This window comes from Oryzias latipes, chromosome 1 (assembly GCF_053564925.1).
Source record: "Oryzias latipes strain Hd-rR chromosome 1, Olatipes_Hd-rR_3.1".
Classification (NCBI taxonomy): domain Eukaryota; kingdom Metazoa; phylum Chordata; class Actinopteri; order Beloniformes; family Adrianichthyidae; genus Oryzias; species Oryzias latipes.
Genome location: NC_136237.1, coordinates 33,115,586 through 33,133,299, shown reverse-complemented (window position 1 = coordinate 33,133,299; position 17,714 = coordinate 33,115,586). Strand labels below are relative to the sequence as shown.

At 42.1% G+C, this 17,714-nt stretch overlaps 1 protein-coding gene across 1 annotated transcript; it reads right to left on the bottom strand.

Annotated features, from left to right (window-relative positions):
- Nucleotides 1-2,471: 2,471 nt before the first annotated feature.
- Nucleotides 2,472-15,715, bottom strand: ldlrb (low density lipoprotein receptor b). The gene is made up of 18 exons (XM_011474298.4): nucleotides 15,423-15,715; nucleotides 12,422-12,547; nucleotides 12,207-12,329; nucleotides 11,199-11,567; nucleotides 10,857-10,979; nucleotides 10,644-10,760; nucleotides 10,424-10,546; nucleotides 10,198-10,326; nucleotides 9,938-10,109; nucleotides 6,182-6,403; nucleotides 5,973-6,091; nucleotides 5,740-5,879; nucleotides 4,842-4,983; nucleotides 4,623-4,766; nucleotides 4,385-4,537; nucleotides 4,220-4,294; nucleotides 3,985-4,145; nucleotides 2,472-3,905 (listed from the first exon to the last, which is right to left on the bottom strand). Exons 1-18 carry the CDS (start codon nucleotides 15,493-15,495, stop codon nucleotides 3,867-3,869), a joined length of 2,550 nt encoding a protein of 849 aa, XP_011472600.2. The 5' UTR covers nucleotides 15,496-15,715; the 3' UTR covers nucleotides 2,472-3,866.
- Between the last annotated feature and the right edge of the window lie 1,999 nt (nucleotides 15,716-17,714).

The window sequence follows — 17,714 nt, the reverse complement described above, 5'->3', positions numbered from 1 at the left end:
TTCCGGCAGCATTTTTTGCGTCTGCACTGGATTTACCATGAAAAATATTTCAAATTGTAATTTAACGCTGAATATATTTTTTGATATAAGTCCTCCATCCAGAGGAAAATGCCACAAGAACATGTTAAAAACAGGATTTTCATTGGACCATGTCTCTAATCGCTGGAACATTAAATGGAATCCAGTTTTAAATTAAATCCTGTTTAAGGTTAATAAAATATTTTTCAATGATTTGAATATAAAGCAAAAGTTCCCGAAAAAATTCCTATCATACAGTTAAACATGTATGATAGGTAATAAGAGTGTAGAATAACCCAACCCTCAGCCCCTTGAGTGGCAGCGGCCCAGGTGGTTCAGCAGGTCAGCCGGTGATCAGCGATTCAACCCCCCCAGTCAACTGTTGTTGTGTCCTTGGGCAACACACTTCACCCTTTCTGCCTTCAGTGTGGCTCCACCGGTGCATGAATGTCCCGGCGATGGTCAGAGGGCAACCACGCCCCGTCCTGTCAGTCTGCCCCAGGCTACACCAGCAGCTCACCATCACCAAGCATGACTGAGGAGTGAATGAATAATGCATACACATTGTAAGCACTTTGAGCAACTGGAAAAGCGCAGAAAAATCCAATATTATTATTATCAAAAGCACTACAGACATTTCATGAGCTGTGGAGATAACAGGTTTCTCAAAACATCTCTGTATCTCTGCAAGTTGGGTTTGCTACCCGATACGTAATATAATATCTCAGCATTGTGGGAAACGCTGCATCTTGTGTGTGTGCAGGGAGGAATGAGAAGACGAGTCCAGATCTCAGTGGGGGGGACACTGAAGTTTTTAGAGAACATTTGCAGTTGATTGTTTGAGAAATTGTTGTCCAGCTGAGTAGCTCATGTGTTTTGTTTTTTCAAACTCTGATAAAGAAAAATCTCATTTAGGAACACCAAATAAACCATTTGTGTCCTCTCACGCCCTTGCAGGAATCCGCCCACCGTCTTTGCCCCTCAGGCTGTCCAGGTGAGACCTGCATCTCATCAGGAGCTTTTGGTGATGCTGCTGGATACCTGACAGGGGAGTTTCTTTCCATCTACGCCTTATCTTCCGAGGACACTCCCACTTTGCTTACACAAAAGTGGTGTGAGATGCAGCTCCTCCCCTTTTTTCTTCACCTGGCCAATTGAAAGCCAGCATACATATGTAAACGATGAGGAGAGGATGTGAATGACAGCCAGCAGAGCAGGTAACAGGTGCCTCCTGAGTCCAGAATGCATCTGTCTTTTGTCCCATGGGCTCTACCAGAGACAAAAACACAAACAGACAATTTGAGACATTTAAGAGATTGGCTGTCGCCGTCAAATCAGTCAGCCATGGTTTTTGTGGCATTTCCAGGAATGGACAAAACCCAGACGTTCAGCCTCGATCAGGTGTGATGGGCGTGGAGCCCTGGAATGTGGACGTAGAACTCGATGAACAACATACCTCACCCTCCGTGTTGTAAAACATCGTGATGGCACACCGTGTCCCAAAACAAGGACGGTCTATGATCCTAACTTCCTGCAACCCCATCCCCTCACACACGTATATTTCTACTCTCTCTAGAGGAAATGATGCACATGTCTTTATGAACGGCCCTTCATGTTTTCCCCCCCTGTTGTTTCCTATTTTCTTTAAGCTGATTTGTTTGCTACCCTATTTTTAGAATTGATCACGTTTTTCAAAAGTTAAAAAAACCTTCCTACTTTGGCTGCCTGGATCTTCTCTACAAAACTGGCTTTCGTGCGTCACGGCAAACATTTTTCCACGGAACTCAAACACACTTTACAGGTTGAAGTGGGATTTCTGTCCACAACTGACCCAGCTGGAACAGACTCTTCTGACCCCGATTGATATGAACGAGTGGATTTATTCCAGCATGAAAATTTCAGTCAATTTTAAATTAGCTGAATAAATCAGAATGAGAGTTCTGATTAAAAAAAAAACAAAAAAAAACCACACAGTCCTGAATAAAAAAGGGGGATCAATCAACTCTGACTCAAAGAACTCCCTTTTCAGTTGAATGAATACAGTCTTTTTTTTCCTGCTTCCTCTGTAACCTCCTCTTGGCAGAACGCTTGACTGATCAAGGCTTTTGGTCTCCAGAATTTGATATCAATTATGTAGGAGCTTAATCACATTAGTGTTCGTCTGGTTCTTTGCTCTTTGGGACATATGTAAAGGTCATTTTTGGTGACTAAGAAAGGAAATTTCCTCCAACTTTGAGTGGATGTGCGCAACTATTTTTCAGGCAACACATCATGGATATTAACTTTTGTATTATTTTTCTCTCAGTTACTTGTGTCTTTGTTTTTTTTAAGACTTCAGGATTTAAAAAGTCATTATGTAATTATATGAAGGGTAATGATCTGCTAAAGTCATGAGAGCAGAGATCTAAGTTGGTGAAATCACAAACCCGACATTCAACAAGCAGAAAAACGAGTTTACAGTTAGAGTCTTTTATTCAACATAAGAGTCATTTCAAAGTAAAAACAAACAAAAAAATACAGTGCAACTTAAAAACCAGTTTGCCGGACATCAACCTATAGCAAACGTGAACATTACTTCTGCAGTGAAGGAGAACAAACGTCTCTAAAAGACATTTCTCCTTATTAATTCCACATTAAAAAAAAAAAACTCTCAGTAACAGAAACAAAAGAAACAGAACAAAGGACGCAAAATGAATTATCTAAGACAAGAATGAAGAACCTGGAACAAAGGAGGGTTTTAACCAGGCACAGTTGTGAACAAGTTAAACACAACCCTTTGTGGGCTGTTGAAAGGCTTCATTAAGGTAAGTTAAATAACAGCTGCATGATAATATACTGGGTGAACAGGCTTTCAGGAAAACAAAAACCCAGCTTTTAATTTGAAAGATGTGCATTAGATTCAACTTCTATACTATTAACATTCAAGAACTTTCCATAAATAAATAGAAGACTATATCAGATATTTACACAGTTTTGATTAAACTTACACAAGTAAAAAATAAAACCAAAACAATCCAGGAAAGAATTTTTACAAAACATTTACAGAAACTATTTACAGTTTTTAGGAAGTCATTGTATGTACTATATCTTCACTTTAGACAGGAACCTTTTCTTCATTTTGGTTGTAGTCATAAAGCTCAGCAGATAAAATGTAAACCGTCTGTGACTTACAAAATAAAAGCATTCAAAAAAAGAATTTATTCAAGACACAATATTGAGAGAAAAAAAATAAAAGCTTTTGATTTAGGAGTCAAGCAAATGTGCAACCCTGATCTTCCAGTAAGAATAAGCTGCCTGCAGTGGCTTTGGAAAGGCACAGAAATCAATAGGGCTTTTTTGTGCAAAGCTTCACCCGTGAGGCTACAAGGCACACTTGAGCATTACGAAAGCATGAGTCAAAGGAACGGCTTGATGAGACACTTGTAGGAAGCATGTGCATCTCAGCAAGAACATTTCAACATTCTTCAAATAGCATCCACAGCTTCAGAGCCCTGACAGGAAGAGAACATCCATGCAGGGGCGGTAATTCTTCATCGTGAAGTAGTTCTGCTTCATTCTACCATGCTGGGGGCTCAGAGGAGGCCTGTTAGCAGTCTTGAACGGCACAGTGCTGCGGTCAGTGACGAAAACCTCAAAACAAGTTTGGAGAGAAAGGGCAGAGCAGCAAGGCCCAGAGACACAGAGGGGGAAAAAATCTTTGTTTCATTCATTCATTCATCGTCTAAACCCGTTCTGTCCCTCTTTGGGGTCACAGGGCTGCCGGAGCCTATGGCAGCCAGTCCTGGGTGGAGGCAGGAAACACCCTGGACACGTCCGCCAGTCTGTCGCTGGGCTCTTCGTTTTTCTGTTTATGCCAAATCCATTTCGTCCGTGTATACCACTTGTTTCTGTAAAAGAAGTAACGCGGAATAAGAAAAGCTGCAAAAAGGATCGCCTGGTTGTAATGAATAAATAAAGGGATGCTACCGGAGGATAAACAAAGCCGTCAGAGCCGTTCCTGCAGATGTGCACCTCGTCCTCTGTGGTTTTCTGGTACACGGGGTTGTCGAAGTGGATGCTGTTGGTGTTCTTCACACGCCAGCGCCTCCACAGAAACAAAGCTCCCATGGCCAGCAGGGACACGAGCACTGCAGAGAACAGTTTCGTTGAGATCAGCGAGAATAGAGAAGATGAGGAATGAAAACACAAAACTGTAACTTACTGATAGACAAAACGACGACGAGAGTAGAAGAGTACGATGTAGGGGCCTCCGTAGGAGTCACAAACTGTCTGTTACCTGAAAGTATCAACGTTATAATGTTATTTTAGATGATAAATATTTATTATCCCAAAGTTAAGATTGCAACTTCATAAACCTTTTGCCTACCTTGGGCATTGGCGGACGGCACCTGTGTGCTCCGCACAGATGAGGTAGATGCAGGTCCTTTATTAGCGACGGTGGTGGTTGTAGTCTTGTCAACTGGGACGGGCTTGGTGGGGGTCACAGATGGGAGTGGATTTCTGTTTTTGTCTGCTGAGCCTTTTGGGAAATGATATAAGGGCTGCAGTCAACATGTGATGTCACATAACTCATCAATTTTTAAATGAATGCTGCACACACGTACCTGTCACACATGACCTCATGTCGGGACCCAGGCTCATGTCGTCAGGACAGGCACAGCTGTATTTAGGGGAGGTTGTGTTGGCTTGAGGAGCAGGGAGACACAGAAACTCACAGCTGTCTTTCCCACTGTTGCACCAGTTGATGCCTAAAAAAACAAAAACAAAGTTTTTGTGATCAAGCGTAGACGTTCTTTAACTTCAGTCAATGTACCGGTACGTACCGATGGGCTGCTTGAGGTTGTGGTAAAGGATGATGTCCTCTGGATGATCCAGGTCTCCAGCAATCTGGGTGAGGTTTCTTCCTGTGAGACGACTGGCGCTGTAAATGCCCCGCAAACCAGTGTCCGTCCAAAACACTTTGTCCTGTTTAGAGAAAGTTTGAATGATTACAAGCAGTCATGAGAAAAAGTCATGGTTAACAGTCCAACACCTAAATAGCGTTTCATGAATGTACCGTTAATTTGTTACATTTTATGTCCATTTTTGAGGCAACATTTTGTTTTTTAGTTTTTTATAATAGTATATTTCTGAAAAAAATAACTTTAGAACAAAATAAACTGGTTTCTACAAAAAATACTTTTAAATACATGGCTGTAAGATTTACAACATTACAACGAACTAAAAGTTTTTTAGCAAAAATAAAGCTTAACATGTGTACTAAACCTTAATTTGATAATTCTACCACAAAATTATTATTTTTTGTTTTCTGAACAAATTGAATATGAGATTAAAATCTGCTACCAAAACACACATAGATCATGTAGAAGATGTAATGAGGACCAAAAATGAGGCCTTTAAATCTGTATGAAAACACTACATTGAAGGCAACTTAAAGTGTTGCGTGTCTCTTGATCTGTCACTTGTTAGGCTGCTGGATGAAATAGTTGCAAAATTCTGCAATAAGTTGTATAAGAAATTAACTGAATTGATATGTAACAGTTCAATTCTAAAATTATATCGCATTACTCTCACAAGTTACAAATCATTTTTCTTCAAGAGATCATTTTTGTCCCTGCTGGGTTTCCAGGAAATTGTGCAACTAGTAGATGAAGAACAACATCATAGCAACTTGTTCCTTTACACATTTAAACCAAGGTGTGGGATGGTGGAAGCGCTAACCTCAAAGACGGTCAGTGAAAAAGGATGAGAGGGCCTTTGGTTGATAACAACGACCCTGTGTCTGGTTCCTCCATTCACATCAATGCTGAAGACCGTGTGCAGTTTGGAGTCCACCCAGTACAGACGCTGGTTGACCATGTCTGCCCAGAGAGCAAAAACCTGATTATCATGTTTCAGTCTAGGGAGTTTTGTTTTTTTTACTTCCATTAACAAAGTTTTAACGTTTTACTTACCAAGAGTGATGCCATTGGGCGACACAATGTTTTCTGTTACCAAGGCAACACGACCGGCTCCATTTAGACCACTCTTCTCGATTTTGGCGTGATGTCCCCAGTCTGTCCAGTACACGAAGCTGAAAAAGAAGTAAATGAGATGTTTAAAAATCTGATCGGGAAATGGGAGTCAGCTAAAACAAAAAGCTGTAGAAAGTGTGTTGGCTTACTTATTGACTGGGTCTATGGTGATGGCTCTTGGTTTATCCAGGTTCTCTCTAATAAGGGTTTTCCTCTTGGTGCCATCAGTGCTCGCCACAGAGATCGTCTTCAAAGTGCTGTCAGTCCAGTAGATGTTGCCGTGGACCCAATCTACGGCAATACCCTCTGGGGTCTCAATCCCACTGTCAATGACTGTGACAGGCTTGGAGGAGCTGTCAGCCAAGTTTAACCTAAACGCAAAAGGAAAAACTCAGTTTCCCGCCAATTTTGAAGATGTTTTTCCAACACCATTTCATACCAGAAAGCTTTAAAGTTTAGTTTATAAAGGAGCAGCAAACACGTTATCAATGAATTCTTCTTCTTTCTCTTTCGGCTTTTCCCATCAGGGGTCGCCACAGCGAATCATCCTTTTCCACCTCACTCTATCATGGACATCTTCTACCCTAACATTAGCCAACTTCATGTCCTCTGTTAAGACATCCATGTATCTCCTCTTTGGCCGTCCTCTTGCCCTCCTGCCAGGCAGCTCCATCTCCAACATCCTTCTACCAATATATCCACTATCCCTCCTCTGAACATGTCCAAACCATCTCAGTCTGGCTTCTCTGACTTTGTCGCTAACACAGGCAACATGAGCCGTCCCTCTGATGTACTCGTTCCTTATCCTGTCTAACCTGGTCACTCCTAAGGAGAACCTCAACATCTTCATCTCCGCTACCTCCATCTCAGCCTCTTGTCTCTGTCTCACTGCTACCGTCTCTAACCCATAGAGCAGAGCTGGTCTCACCACTGTCTTGTACACCTTTCCTTTGAGTCTTGCTGGCACTCTTCTGTCACACAACACTCCTGACACTTTCCTCCAACCGCTCCACCCTGCCTGCACTCGCCTCTTCACCTCTTTTCCACACTCCCCATCACACTGAACTGTTGACCCCAAGTACTTAAACTCCTGCACCTTCTTCACCTCAGTCCCCTGTAACCTAACGCTTCTACCTTGATCCCTCTCGTTCAGACACATGTATTCTGTCTTACTACGACTGACCTTCATGCCTCTTCTTTCCAGAGCAAACCTCCACCTCTCTAGCTGTTCCTCCACCTGCTCTCTACTCTCACTGCAAATTACAATGTCATCCGCAAACATCATTGTCCAGGGAGATTCCTGTCTTACCTCATCTGTCAGCCTGTCCATCAGCATAGCAAACAAAAAAGGACTCAAAGCTGATCCTTGGTGTAGTCCCACCTCCACCTTGAACTCCTCTGTCTGACCTACAGCACATCTCACCACCGTCATACTTCTCTCATACATGTCCTGAACTACTCTGACATACTTCTCTGCCACTCCAGACGACCTCATACAGTACCACAGCTCCTCCCTCGGCACCCTGTCATACGCCTTCTCTAAATCTACGAACACACAATGCAGCTCCTTCTGACCTTCTCTGTACTTTTCCATCAACATTCTCAAAGCAAAAATGGCATCAGTGGTGCTCTTATGGGGCATGAAACCATACTGCTGCTCACAAATCTCCACCTTCTTCCTAAGCCTGGCTTCCACTACTCTTTCCCACAGCTTCATTGTGTGGCTCATCAACTTTATTCCTCTATAGCTGCTGCAGTTCTGCATGTCACCCTTGTTTTTAAAGATCGGGACCAGAACGCTTCTCCTCCATTCCTCAGGCATCTTCTCACTCTCTAAAATCCTATTGAACAACCTTGTTAGAAATTCCACTGCTGTCTCTCCTAAGCACTTCCATACCTCCACAGGTACGTCATCAGGACCAACGGCCTTTCCGCTCTTCATCCTTTTCAGAGCCTTCCTAACCTCATCCTTTCCAATCTCTGCTACTTCCTGCTCCACAACAACCACATCTTCCTCCCTTCTTTCCCTGTCATTTTCCACATTCATCAGCTCCTCAAAATACTCCTTCCATCTTTTCTGTACACTCTCCTGGGTTGTTAGCACCTTTCCATCTCTGTCCTTAATCACCCTTATCTGTTGCACGTCCTTCCCATCTCTGTCTCTCTGTCTGGCTAGCCTGTACAAGTCCTTCTCTCCTTCCTTTGTGTCTAACCTGTCATATAGCTCATCGTAAGCCTTCTGTTTGGCCTTTGCCACCTCTCTCTTCACTCTACGCTGCGCTTCCTTGTACTCCTGTCTACCTTCCTCAGTCCTTTCTACATCCCACTTCTTTTTAGCCAACCTCTTCCTCTGGACGCATTCCTGTACTTCCTCATTCCACCACCAAGTCTCTTTACCGTCTTTCCTCTTTCCAGATGACACACCTAGCACCTTCCTACCCGTTTCCCTGATAATTTCTGCTGTAGTTTCCCAGTCATCTGGAAGCTCATCCTGACCACCCAGACCCTGTCTCAACTTCTGCCTAAATTCCTCACAAGTTTCTTCATTCTGTAGCTTCCACCACTTGGTCTTCTTTTCTGTTTTCCCTCTCTTCTTCTTCCTGACCTCCAGAGTCATCTTACACCCCACCATGCGGTGCTGTCTGGCTACACTCTCTCCTACCACCACTTTGCAGTCAATAACCTCTCTCAAATGACCTCGTCTACATAGGATGTAGTCCACCTGGGTACTCCTACCTCCACTTCTGTATGTCACTCTATGTTCCTCTCTCTTCTGGAAGTAAGTGTTGACTACAGCCATTTCCATCCTCTTCGCAAAGTCCACCACCATCTGTCCCTCCAGATTCCTTTCCTTCACACCAAACCTGCCCATCACCTCCTCATCACCTCTGTTGCCCTCACCAACATGCCCATTAAAGTCTGCTCCAATAACAACTCTCTCTCCTCTGGGAAAACTCTCTATGACCTCATCCAACTCACTCCAGAATCTCTCCTTCACTTCTAACTCACAGCCAACCTGTGGCGCATACCCACTGACTACATTCACCATCACCCCTTCGATTTCTAACTTTAAGCTCATCATCCTGTCTGAGACTCTTTTCACCTCTAGAACACTGTTTACAAACTCCCCCTTCAGGATCACTCCTACCCCGTTTCTCTTCCTATCAACACCATGATAGAACAGTTTGTATCCTCTTCCAATACTACGTGCCTTGCTGCCCTTCCACCTTGTCTCCTGCACACACAGTACATCTACCTTCCTTCTCTCCATCATGTCTGCCAGCTCTCTGCCTTTCCCTGTCATTGTGCCAACGTTAAGAGTCCCTATTCTCAAACCTATGTTCCTGCCTTTTCCCTTCTCTCTCTGGCCACGGGCCCTTCTGCCTCCCCTCTTTCTTCGACCAACAGTAGTCAAATTTCCACCGACACCCTGTAGGTTAACAGCATCGGTGGCGGTCGTTGTTAACCCGGGCCTCGACCGATCCGGTATGTCTAAAGTGTTGTGGATGATTCGCATGGTTATTTTGGCAATTTTTACGCCGGATGCCCTTCCTGACGCAACCCTCTCTATTTATCCGGGCTTGGGACCGGCACAGAGGCAACTGGCTTGCAACCCCTGTGGCTAGATCAATGAATTCAAGCTTTTATATTTGTTGTGCTCATTTAAAGGGATCTGAATGTTGACGCTGGCAAAATGAAATTCTAGCACCGTGTCAGGTGTCATGCAGAAAAAACAACAAAAGTCAGCTGTTTCATGTAAAGAAACCCACGTTCACTGAGGAGATAGCAATAGTTGTTTTAAGGTAGACAGATATAAGAAAAGTTAAAAGCTGAGGATTTTATTTAAAATATTTAATTAGTTGAAATCTTTCATATGCAGTTTTCAGCGTGTACAACATTTTTACCTGAATATCTTCTTCAGAGACACGTCAGACCAGTAGAGGGTCTTCTGAGCCATGTCCATGTCCAGAGCCGCAGCGTTTTTCAGGCCAGGGATGACCTGGACATACTCGCTATGGTCCACTAAGATCTTCCTCACATCGTGCCTGGTGGTGAAGAGCAGGGCGGGCACAGTTCCTGCAGAGGGCGGTTGATCAGACTTTAACACAGGGCTGTGAAATGAGCCACGCAGTGAAATAAAAAAAAAGATCCAGTCAAGTTGTACCTGATTCAGCTTTGCATGTGTTGCTCACAGGGTCAATCTTGTAGCCCCACTCGCAATCACACTTGTAGCTGCCAGGCAGGTTGATGCAAATTTGGCTGCATGTGTCGGCTTCAGCACATTCATTAATGTCTGTATACGGAAATACATAAGAACGCGTTAGGAACAAACTTGATTTTTGATTTTACGCGTTTTTTTCATCCTAAAAACCAAAAGTCAATCTTCTCACCTTCACAGTTTCTCTGGTCTGCTTTTAGTTTGTAACCAGCGGGGCAGGAGCAGTTGAAGCCGATCTTCAGGTCATTGCAGTGGTGAGAGCAGCCGCCGTTTGCCGTTGAACACTCATTGATGCCTGCGGAAACCAGAGGCAGAGAGTTTTCCACTGGAAGTCCTTGCAGCAGATTCGGGAAGGTGATCTGTATCCAGTGGGCTGTCGCAACGTCACTCACCACATGAGCTTTCAGGCTCATCAGATCCGTCACTGCAGTCTTTTGTCTTGTCACACACGTTTTCCATGCTGATGCACTCCCCACTGCTACACTTGAACTCCGATGGAGCATCACATGCTTTACATTGTGGAAAAGGAACATAGGATTAAGGTCATGAACGTCTCCAGCGGTAAACAACATAATATACACAAACTTCTTCAGATTTTTAATCACCTGTGGAGCAGTCAGTCTCATCACTGCCATCACTGCAGTCGCGTACCGAGTTACACTTGAGGTTGCCCTGCAGGCAAGAACCATCACCACACTGGAACTGGCCTTCCAGACAAACAGGGCGACCTGGAGAAAGAAAAATGTAAAAACGAATTAAAGATGAATTTGCACATCTCGCAATATCTTATTTAGATCTTTCAAGGTAATGAATGTGCAGGTGCCATGTGTGGAAAACAGAAATAGGTGATCTTACATACCTAAAATCTTAAAATGTATCACTGACAATTATTATTTTTTTTTAAATAAAATATTTCTGTACTAGTTCTCCCAAATGCTCCAACTTACTGCAGTTGAGCTCATCGGACCGATCATCGCAGTCAATGCCTCCGTCGCACCTCCAGCTGCCAGGGATGCACTGCCCATTCGCGCACTCAAACTCGCTGACGCTGCATTTAGCTGCTGGTTTTTTCCCGCCGCAGGTCTCCGGCCACTCGTCAGATCCATCGGCACAGTCCTCGTCCCCGTCACAGCGCCACAGGGAAGGCACGCACACAGAGTTGTTGCATTGGAAAGACAGAGGGTTACAAGTGGGCTTGGAACAGGTCGTCTCGTCGGAACCATCTGAGCAGTCGTTGTCGTTGTCGCAGACGAAACTGAGGGATATGCACTGGCCGTTTGCGCAGCGAAACTCGTCGTTTTTGCATTGTTTCACGGCTGTGACAAAAAACAAGACGACAGAATCAGCAAAATGTGGACAGAAGCAATTAAGTCTAAACATTAAAGTTGCAATGCAAAAAGGTTTGATGACCACTTTAGTGATTGTAAGAGGTTTTTGGCTCTGTTGCCCAAATTTGATTTGATTTGATTTTTGATTTGAAATGGTTCATTTCAAGCAATCAAAGCAAGAATAATAAACAAAACAATACAATCAGCAGTTATACATTCATACAAAGACAGATAAACTTAAGATAATTAGACATTAAATAAAAGAAAGGGAGTGGAAGGAAGCAAATTTATATAATCCCACCCCTGTTCTACCGTAACCATTTTCATTACATGATTTATCATTATCCTGTTCAAATCATGAACCCTCTACTACCGTGTTTGACATGTCTTTTTTCTTTTTTACCCGATTTAATCTGCTTGGGCTTATCCCACTTTTAAGATTTGTTTAAGACCAAGTGGTTCATTAAATTACACAACTTTACTTATTTTGCACAGGAAAAATGGGGGAAAACCTCCTTCCTATTGGACGCCAATAATTAACTTTTCTTCCTGATAGTGATGTTTGATCCCGTTGTGTTTGCTATCATCGATCACAAGAACAAAACCCCCTTTGTGCGTAAAACTTACTGCAGTTTTTCTCATCCGCTCCGTTGCTACAGTCAGCTTTGCCATCGCAGTGCCAGCTTTTAGGGACACACTGGTTGATTGGGGCGCCGCAGTTAAACTGTGACGGCAGGCAGGTTTTAGAGGCTGAGGGCAGAAACGGGAACAATGATGGATCTTATGCGTGGATGCGATCTTGATTTTAAGCTGTTCTGTCCAATTAGATGAGAACAACCTACCACAAGTGGAGAGGAGCTCATCCGTCCCATCGCCACAATCATCTGTTCCATCGCAGATCCACCTGCGAGTGACGCACCTCCCGTTCCCACACTTCAGCTGAGAAGAGCTGCATGTGAGCGCGCCGTCTGCACAAAAAATAAAAATAAAAAGTGTGTCATGAGGAACAACTAACACACGACATTATCAGCGTTTAAACGTCACCTAACAAAAAGCTTATCTACATCGCCTTGTGGTAATCAGGTAGCAATGTGGCAATGTGCCAACTCACACACAGCTAAGATCCTTGTTAAGTTAACGTTCTCTAGGTTAATATTGTAGTAAAGCTGAGATAAAAATATAAAGAAACACGTTTTTTTCTACTAAAATGTTGTATGGTTGTTTTGGCTTACATTAGAGCGAAAGATGGAGCAACACAGCAGCTGGGCAAATGATGTGGTCACATTTTTTTCTTTTTTTGCATGACTCTCACATACAGGCTGAAATGTTAGACTGGAAATCCAACAAGTATGGGAAATAAATCTAGCATGAATTAACTCGGGTTTATTGTGCGGTCCTGTACTGAGATGATCCGACGTAGGCAGGTGCCCCCTGATAATAGAAGGTTGGGGCAAAACTAAAGGTCCCTTGTCACCTAATCAGCTGGAGGCTCAGGACACTGTCAGACTATCCCTTTAAGACAATGGCATGGGAGGAGTTTAAGACAGAGATCACACCACCAGCTGCTGATTGGTCCCCTGCTGACATTCCTCATAACAACATGCCACAGTGACCCAAAGGCAGCAGCTCAGACTCTCAATGCTAAGTCATCCCAAGAACTCCGGAGTGACGAAACTCCAAAAAACACAAAACAAGAAGACAGGTCAGACCAGATTATGAGGAGTTTAGGAGGATTGTAAAAAAAAAAAAAGGGCATCAACAATGGGAAAATCGTTAACAATGACCTCCTACCTACTCTGGCACCTAATAAAGAAATGAACAGACTGACTTTTAGGCAGATACTTTTGCTCCGTAAAGTAAACAGCCCCTTTCCAATCCATGGTTGCATTTTTGTAGAAACCACACACACTGACATGAGTCAGAGAAGTTAGGAAACAGACCCTGGAGTGGATTTTCTCAGCAAAACTTACATGACTCAAGACTTACAGGAACAGAAAAAAAAAAAAAACCTTATAAGTGAAATTTTCCTTGAGTTTTTTCAGAAAACTTTCATTTAGAACACATCAGGGAAGTGGTTAGTTTTACATCTTGTCCTTTCAAACCTCATCTGATAGTGTAATGCGGACACAGAAACTGCTGATAGTGTAATGCGGACACAGAAACTGCAGACTTAATGAATGTCTAAACTTTGTGAGCGAACTTTATCACGTCACATGCCTGCAGTAAAAGTACAATAAGCCCCTGTGCAATAAGGTGTCATCATATACACACCCAATAGTTAATAACTAGCCAGTTTTACTGTTATTGCTCAGTGGATAGGTTAAAGTTTAATTATGTCAGTATGAAGTTTTCTGCTTTATGATAAACTCTTATGATTGGCGGTCCAATGTAATTTGGGAAAAATCCACATCAGAATCTAGAAGAAACATTTTGTTGTGCGTTTTCTGAGTTTTGTTCCCAACAGCAGAGAGCAAAAACCAAAACAAATATTGAATTATTTATTAAAAATGAAGGATCATATCCTAATTAAAATATTTCCCACAATTCTTTTCCCACTCTGCAGCCCTTACAAGCAGTGAACATGTCAATTACAAATCCTAACCATTTGTTTCTATAACGCATTACAACCAATTGCAACCATTTTAGAATGAACAATAATAGTGACAGTGGAAAAGTTGCCGAGACGTTCGCTCTGGCACTGAGGTCAGCAAAGAAATCCCAAAGTGTGGCATAAAGATTGTCGTTTATGAAGTACGCAGTCACTCCCAAAGTCAGGTGTCACAAACATGGACATCACCTCATTGACAGGTATGTGGACTGTGACACTAGTCTGTGTCTTTCAAAAACACAAATAACATTACTATGATCTTAGGCCAAAATTAATCTTATATCTCAACATTAATTTGATCTGTTGTAGGGAAAAAAAAATTTAGGCTTTTATTTTGTAAAATGTAATGGAGGAAAGTGGCAATCATTGAGGGATTTCTGGAGAATCTGACATAATAGATCAACAGCAAATGTTGATATTAGAAATTAAAAGGGTTTGGTAACTAATGTACTCCATCCCAAATCAGTGATTTCAAAACAAAACTAATTTTAAGTTATTAGAATAAAAGAAAGTATGACTAATTAATATTAATAATAACAACATTATAATTTTAATTAATTAATTTTGCTCTGTCATGGGCAGCAAAGGGAGAACAGGCTGTGCAGCATCCCGCGCTCCGCACCCGGCCTGCAGGAGAGACGAGGAGGAGGTCGCGCCCTCCATGACAACCCCATGACAACCGTCAGTCAGCATTTTTTAGCACACGCCCACTGAAACTCGAGACGAGCCGGTATCGAACGTGATTGGGTGTTGCCCAGCAACACCTAGCAAACCCGACCAATGACAGCGCCGTACACACATCCCTTTCATTTCTCTTTACTGCAAAGCATATTAAGGTTTTTTCCGACATGAATTTCGACAAATAGCTTTTAAACGAGTAAAATCTTGAAAAATACAATTTTTACAGGAATCAAAATAGTTAAAATCTAATTAAATATTAATTTTCAAGAAAATTACAAAACCATACATTTCCAGAAACTGTGTTCCAAACTAAAAGAATAATTGGTGATAAACCAAAAGGAGTTTGTCGTAAACACAATTTTACAGACGTTGGCATAACTTATTTTAAATTCATAATTAGTGTATTTCATAGCAATTAATAACATTTAACCTCAAACTCATTTAAAACTATATCAAAGTGAGTTTAAGCTTAATGTTCACAGACAAAGAGCTAAAACAAAAAACCAAACAAAAAACATACACACAAAGGAAAAAACAATAAAATTATTTCTTACCCGTCTTCGCCAAGCAGTGAATCAGCATCAGCAGACATGACAGTTCGGCGAGTCTCCTCCGCGTGCCAGTCATCTCCTCTTTCTCTTTAGTCCTCAACTCTTTTTTGTGGGGCAGCAACAGAGAAGCTGGTTACCGGCACTGGAACTGATGAGTCGATTTCTAGAGAAGGAAAAAAACGCCGCTAAGGACGGTCAGGCAGAGAACCGGGCGTCGGAAACCAACTGTTGGCTAAATGACAGCGAGATCTGCGTCGCATCCGACCATTTGTACGGAGCCTGAGAAAGGGGCGGGGCCGTGTCAGTGGTGTGATGCTCGGGAACAGACGTGAACGCACGAGGGGGGAGGAGCCAAGAGTGGCATCACTTCCAACTTCGCTCAACCTCCCAAACCTGTGCAACCTGCTCGGTTTGCATTCAGAATGAAGAAAATGCGATTAATCAGAGACAACACAAACTGTACATACCAAGTTTATTAGCCTTTTTTTTTTTTTTTTTTTACACAAATCTATGTATCTCTGTGGACAAGAATGTACTGCAAGTACTGACTATGTATTCAGGTATTAATGATTGCAAAACATTAACACTGACATTGAATTTACAACAGACCTATCAGATAGGAGCATGTGAAGAAAAGAAAAAAGGGATTGCATTTTGACTTGTAGTTCTAGTGGAAATATCATGACACACCTGCAACAATGACAGTTTAAAACGAGTTATGTCAGGTAAATCGATTGACAGTCATGGCTATAACTTGAAATTTAAAAAAAAGTCAAATGAAGAGGTCTACACTGTCAATGACTCCATCATAACTGCTGGGAAGGAAGAGCTCAAAGACCTACTCCAATAAAAGTCGTGTTTTGTTCTTGTAGAATTTTTCTCTTGGTGGAGGACAAAAACCAAATTAAGATAAAAACTGTTTTGCTCAGTATTACCTTCTTCAAATGATTGCGAATCAGGAGCAGAGGAGAAGAATTGTTGCCAAAAGCCTGGGTAGTCGTAGCAACTAGCTCCCTGCTCCACTCCATTCCGATGCTGCCACTTTCAGACGATTGAACGTCTTTGTTTTCCTTGTCTGAGCTGGCATCTGGCTTCAAACCGTATGGCTGGATAGCTCCAATTTTGTTCGTCAGTTTTGCTTCCATGGTAATGTTAGGTTGGCGTTCTGAGGGTGTAAGAAAAAAGGGATGATGGGAAATGAGGGTAGGCTCCTGCCGCTCTGCTGAAACTATGCCCTGGAAAACGAAGCGCTTTTTTCGATTTTGGCTAAAAACGGCATGATCATAATTAAAAGACCACTGGGAATGCTATTAAAATATATAAAAATGATCAGAGTGAGACTTTAAAGTGTCTGTCATATCAGGCTTCAACACAAGCAGGAAACGAGACCAACCCAAAGGTGACTACTCATTTGAATTGTGCCACCAGCTCCAACTAAGAAGCTCTGGGGATCATTTGCAAAGCAAATTCATAGCATTGTTTGTGACACCAGTTTCATTGTAGAAATTTTGGACCACAATGCAGAAGACAATAACTGATTTTGGAGGCAGACGCCTCACAATCTAAGATTTTATCCTGGTATTCAGATGGAAAGCATGGGCTGCAACTCCAGACTCCAGGAATTTTCACCCATTTTCACTCTTGGTGCATCGTATAAACAATGCTGTTTGCAGAGTTTAGTTTGTTGGAGTCCTAAATTGGTCAGAAGTAGGATTTAGCTCATAATTTGGGCCACTGAAATTTCTTGAGGTATTCAAGTCAGATAGAGACAATGTGTTTAATCCTCAACTTAAATACCTTTTGAAGGCAAGTGGCTAATTAAAAACAATAGGTAAGTTCTTTTTTTATTTCTGTTCTGACTGTTTTATAAAAAATACATCAAGAAGTCCTCCCTTCCTGCTTCTAGCACAGGGGTGGATAAGAAGGAGGGTCATGGTGACTATCTTTGTTTAGGTAAGGGAGGAGCCATTCGGGGAATGTCAAAATAGTTGTTGGATTACATACTTGAAACACTGACAGTAAAAAAAAGGTGGAAAAAAGTACACAGGAAGATACGCAAAGTTTGCCATCAATGAGCATGTTGAACATTTTTTAAAAAGTTGGTGAAACACAAACACTACTAACTTTATTTCAATTAAGCTGATTTACATAATCGATCCATCTCAATTTACTTAGACAGGAAAAAATTCCAGACTCTTTAACATTTGTGGTAACATGAATAAAATGTACGCAGACAAGTTATACGTCTATCAATTCTAAAAAAAATCTTATTTCAAGAAATAAAAAAATATACAT